The 6,081-nt window shown below is 47.3% G+C and overlaps 1 protein-coding gene across 1 annotated transcript in view; it reads right to left on the reverse strand.

Annotated features, from left to right (window-relative positions):
• LOC124002404 (transcription factor HES-5-like) overlaps positions 1-122 on the reverse strand; it is a 1,232-nt gene extending 1,110 nt beyond the window's left edge. Inside the window, exon 1 of the mRNA XM_046309774.1 lies at positions 25-122. Within this exon, the coding sequence (XP_046165730.1) occupies positions 25-87 (63 nt within the window). The 5' untranslated portion in view covers positions 88-122. The remainder of the gene's footprint in view (positions 1-24) is intronic.
• Positions 123-6,081: the final 5,959 nt, after the last annotated feature.

Below are 6,081 nucleotides of genomic sequence, written 5' to 3' on the forward strand. Positions count from 1 at the left end.
ACGTATGTTATAAATAATATTTACTTTATGCTTGTCTTTAGCAGAGAGTATGGTGTTGGCAGAGTTGTTGATGTAGGTAGGAGCCATGCGGGTAGAGAGAGAGTGTGTGTGCTTCTCTGAGGAAGATGAGTGAGTTGTGAGCTGAGAGAGGAGCCCACTCTATTTATAGGAGGACATTATCATTACAAAACCATGAGTCCCAGGCTGGATTAGCTTTCCCACACTCTGAGGTCAGCGGGCGAGGCGAACACAACAATGGGAGAGGCATCAGTTATCTCATGGTTAACTGGCCAACAAAGGAATGGTACTCCAGATATCAGAGGCACAGACTGAACACAAGCAGGTCGTTACACTTGTATTACCTGGGAACATTCTCGATCAGGCTTCTGCAGATGGGGACTGGGTCAAAATGGTAGACTTGATAAGGGACCCTTTCTTTCCTTCCAGTTCTGTGCTGCCAATGATTGGAACGAATAGCAAAAATTGCTGAAGTTGGAGACTTATATCTCCCTCACTAACTTTAAGCATCAGCTATCTGAGCAGCTTACCGATTGTTGCAGCTGTACGTAGCCCATCTGTTAATAGCCCATCCAACTACCTACCTCATCCGCATATTGTTTTTATTTACTTTTTTGCTCTTTTGCGCACCAGTATTTCTACTTCACCTGCACATCTATCACTCCAGTGTTAATTTACAAAATTGTAATTACTTCGCTACCATGGCCTATTTATTGCCTTACCTCCTTACTCCATTTGCACACACTGTATATATATTTTTTCTATTGTGTTATTGACTGTACCTTTGTTTATCCCATTCTGCACTAACTGTGTTTTTTTTGTTGTTGTTGCAGTGCTTTGCTTTATCTTTGCTTTATCTTTGGTCGCAGTTGTAAATGAGAACTTGTTCTCAACTAGTCTACCTGCCTAAATAAAGGTGAAATCAAATACATTTAAAAAAAGATAAGACACAGCACACTTCACAAGGCAGATATGCACAGAATAATCACACTACAGAGATGATTATGATTTTTTAAATTAAATTATATATATAAATATATATATATATGTTTTAATTAACGCATAAACAAACTGGAAAATAATGTTGAATAAAGAAATCCAGATAGCTGTCATGTATTATGTTTCATCATCTCTATAATGCTTCATCCCAGTTATCCCAGTGTTTTAGCCGTCTTTGGTCTCTTCACCAGTCGTTAATGCGTCTGACCAAGGACTTGGGCGTGTCCTTCGTCGACTAGGCCTGGCTACTCTGTGGAAGGCGCGATTAACCTGGGTGAAAATGGCTCCCGGCTGTTGTCATCAAACATTGGAAAGGCTCTTGGTCAACTAAATTGATGCGAGTACAATAATAACATTACATGCAAGTCCGGTTTAACCATCTCCTCTTTGGTCACTGTGAGAGTTCCACATGTTGTATCTGACAGCAGTGGCGGTTCTAGCTTGTATGACTCACAGGGTGAACCACCCCCCTTCAGCCCTCCCCCCGACAAAACCCCCCAAAATACCCATTCTGCACTAACTGTACGTTTTAGGCAGACATTTGGAACATTTAAAATGATATAACTATAAAAACTATACAAAAATAAGACTCATAAATATCAAAAATAAGTAACAAAGACAAATAGAAACAAATTGTAGTATATAAATACAAATAAAAAAGAGAATCCAATTTTTTAATTTTAATTTTTAATTTTACCAGGCAAGTCAGTTAAGAACACATTCTTATTTTCAATGACGGCCTGGGAACAGCGGGTTAACTGCCTGTTCAGGGGCAGAATGACAGATTTGTACCTTGTCAGCTCAGGGGTTTGAACTCACAAACCTTCCGGTTACTAGTCCAACGCTCTAACCACTAGGCTACGCTGCACTATTACCCTATTGCTAACAAAAAACACACAAATAAAACTAAATTGCACAAATCCTATATCACACAAATACACAAATAGAATAACACACTTGTAAAGAAGAGAACCTGATTATTACACTATTGCACTTCAAACAAGAAACACACAAACTGAATTGCACAACTAATTGCATTGCATTAGTACTGTGCGATTATATATTATATAGATTCCCTCGCTCCCCCTACCTCTGGCTTCCAGTGGGGAGACTTGAGGTCAACTTACACCCGCCTCCTCCCCATCTCATACTTCTGAGTGGGAGGCCTTCCCAGGCCTAGCCAGCCTAGCTCACAAACTTGAATCAGGGCGCCCACTCCGACAAGGTTAATTGACCCATAGTCCCACACAGTGACATAATATCATTGACATGACATGCAAATGAGCGATAGAAAACCGATCGCACACATGTCACCATTCGGAATATATATAAACTCATCAAAAAAGATACGTCCCTTTTTCAGGACCTTGTCTTTCAAAGATAATTCGTAAAAATAAAAATAACTTCACAGATCTTCACTGTAAAAGGTTTAAACACTGTTTCCCATGCTTGTTAAATGAACCATAAGCAATTAATGAGCATGCACGTCCAGTACGGTTGCCTCACCTCTGGTTTACTGACCTCTGCCTGTCTATTGGATCATTAAAACTATTGTTATTTTGACATGGTCTGCATCAGGGTCTTACCTTCCTACCTGATAATCGCCTCATTTCAAGACATTGTTTAGCTAAGATTCTTGAATCATTGGTTAATTTCCAACTTTGTTCCAACTTTGTTCAACTTTATCTGGTTTACATTAAAAATACAATTATCAATCAGGGTTTAGGTCTGGGCATAGTACTACCACAGCAACCACGTTAGTTAATGATCTTGTCCAAGCCTTAGTTTCTTAAAAGAGCTGTGCTATGTTGTTTATTGACCTGTCAAAGACGTATGATGCTGATCATTCTGTTTTGCTGAAGAAGTTATCAAGTATAGGCCTGGGATATACAGCCTGTTTATGGTTTCAGATATCTTTGCAACAGAACTCAGGCCATCTTGACAGATGGGGTTAAATCTGAATTTCTTGAGATTCAAAAAGGTGCTCCTCAGAGTTTGATTTTTGGTCCATTGTTACGATCAACTAGGAGTGGTGGGTGGAATCAGGCGCAGAGAGTAGGGTTCAGTCTTTCTTTCACATTTATTCTCCAGTGCAACAAAAACAATCACGCCAACACACAGGGCGTATATAAGTTGCCAGTCCTAACAGGACAAAATAGTCCGGAGAATAAATACATGAATAACTCACATCATCAAAACCCAGAGTAACACAAACAAGTCCGCACAAATACCCAGCGGGCCTAGTGCCCTTAAATACCCTACAAACAAACCCTAATACAAAACAGGTGTACCCAATTACCCAAAACAAACGGAAAGGGAATCGATGGCAGCTAATAGGCCGGCGACGACGACCGCCGAGCACCGCCCGAACGGGAAGAGGCACCATCTTCTGCAAGGTTCGTGACAGTACCCCCCCCCCCCTGACGCGCGGATCCGGGTGGAAACGATGGAAATCCCTCAAGAGGGAAGGATCTAAAATGTCCCTCCCCGGTACCCAGCACCTCTCCTCCGGACCGTACCCCTCCCAGTCCACGAGGTACTGCAGGCCCCTCACCCGGCGTCTGGAGTCCAGAATAGGTCGTACTGTGTACGCTGGGGACCCCTCGATGTCCAGAGGGGGTGGAGGGACCTCCGGTACCTCACTGTCTTGTAGGGGACCAGCTACCACCGGCCTGAGGAGAGACACATGAAACGAGGGGTTAATACGATAATAAGAGGGAAGTTGCAATCTATAACACACCTGGTTTATCCTCCTCAGGACTTTAAATGGCCCTACACACTGCGGCCCCAGCTTCCGGCAGGGCAGGCGGAGGGGCAGGTTTCGGGTCGAGAGCCAGACCCTGTCCCCTGGTGCGACCACCGGGGCCTCGCTGCGGTGGCGGTCAGCATCTCTCTTCTGCCGTTCACTGGCCTACCTGAGAGAATCCTGGACTGCCCGCCAGGTCTCTCTAGAGCGCTGTACCCACTCCTTCACCGCAGGAGCCTCGGTCTGACTCTGATGCCACGGAGCCAGGACCGGATGGTAGCCCAGTACGCATTCGAATGGCGACATATTCGTGGACGAATGCCGAAGAGAGTTCTGGGCTAATTCTGCCGGTCCTGGCAATACGACCTCAGAAACCTGCCCACCTCCTGGTTTACTCTCTCCACCTGCCCATTACTTTCGGGGTGATAACCAGAGGTAAGGCTGACCGAGATCCCCAGACGCTCCATAAAAGCCTTCCAAACCCGAGACGTGAACTGGGAACCCCGATCGGAGACGATATCCTCTGGAACCCCATAGTGCCGGAAGACGTGGGTAAATAGAGCCTCTGCAGTCTGTAGGGCCGTAGGGAGACCAGGCAATGGGAGGAGACGGCAGGACTTAGAGAACCGATCCACAACGACCAGAACGGTAGTGTTCCCCTGAGATGGGGGAAGATCAGTAAGGAAATCTACCGAGAGATGGGACCATGGCCGTTGTGGAACCGGGAGGGGCTGTAACTTCCCTCTAGGAAGGTGCCTAGGAGCCTTACTCTGAGCGCATACCGAACAGGAAGAGACATAGAGCCTTACATCCCTAGCTAAGGTGGGCCACCAGTATTTCCCCCTAAGACCCCGCACTGTCCTATCAATCCGCGGATGACCCGCAGACGGTAGTGTGTGGGCCCACCGAATCAACTTATCACGGACACCAAGCGGTACGTAACTTCTACCAGTCGGACACTGTGTAGGCACAGGTTCAACCCTCAACGCCCGCTCGATGTCCGCGTCCACCTCCCATACCACTGGGGCCACCAGCCGAGAGGCTGGAAGGATGGGAGTGGGTTCGATGGACCGGTCCTCGGTGTCATAGAGACGGGACAGCGCGTCGGCCTTAGTGTTGAGTGAACCTGGTCTGTAAGAGATCGTAAATCTGAAACGTGTAAAGAACATGGCCCACCTAGCCTGACATGGATTCAGTCTCCTCGCTGCTCGAATATACTCCAGATTACGGTGGTCAGTCCAGATGAGAAAAGGGTGTTTAGCCCCCTCTAGCCAGTGTCTCCACACCTTCAGGGCTTTTACCATAGCTAGTAACTCCCGGTCCCCCACATCATAGTTCCGCTCCGCCGGACCCAGCTTCTTAGAAAAGAAAGCGCAGGGACGGAGCTTCGGTGGCGTGCCCGAGCGCTGAGACAGCACGGCTCCAACCCCAGCCTCGGGTGCATCCACCTCCACTATGAATGCTAAAGAAGGGTCCGGATGCGCCAACATGGGAGCCCCAGTGAACAGTGCCTTCAACTGGTTGAAGGCTCCATCAGCCTCTGCTGACCACCGCAAACGCACCGGCCCCCCCTTCAGCAGTGAGGTAATGGGCGCAGCTACTTGGCCAAAACCCCGGATAAACCTCTGGTAGTAATTGGAAAACCCTAAAAACCGCTGCACCTCCTTTACAGTGGTCGGAGTCGGCTAATTACGCACGGCGTTAATGCGTTCACACTCCATCATCATCCCCGAGCTGGAAATGCGATAACCCAGGAAGGAAATGGCTGGTTTGGAGAACACACATTTCTCAGCCTTGACGTATAGGTCATGCTCCAGCAGTCGCCCAAGAACCCTGCGCACCAGGGAAACATGCGCGGCGCATGTGGCAGAATAAATCAAGATGTCATCAATATAGACTACCACACCCTGCCCGTGCAAGTCCCTGAGAATCTCATCTACAAAGGATTGGAAGACGGCTGGAGCATTCATCAACCCATACGGCATGACGAGGTACTCATAGTGGCCTGATGTGGTACTAAACGCTGTTTTCCACTCGTCTCCTCCCCGAATACGCACCAGATTATACGCGCTCCTGAGGTCCAGTTTTGTGAAGAAACGCGCTCCGTGGAATGACTCCACCGCCGTAGCGATGAGAGGTAGCTAAAACCCACTGTGATCGAATTGAGACCTCGATAATCAATGCATGGACGCAGACCTCCCTCCTTTTTCCTCACAAAAAAGAAACTCGAGGAGACGGGTGACATGGAGGGCCGAATGTACCCCTGTCTCAGAGCTTCCGTGACATATGTCTCCATAGCCAGCGTCTCCTCCTGTGAC

This window comes from Oncorhynchus gorbuscha, linkage group LG18 (assembly GCF_021184085.1).
Source record: "Oncorhynchus gorbuscha isolate QuinsamMale2020 ecotype Even-year linkage group LG18, OgorEven_v1.0, whole genome shotgun sequence".
Classification (NCBI taxonomy): Eukaryota; Metazoa; Chordata; class Actinopteri; order Salmoniformes; family Salmonidae; genus Oncorhynchus; species Oncorhynchus gorbuscha.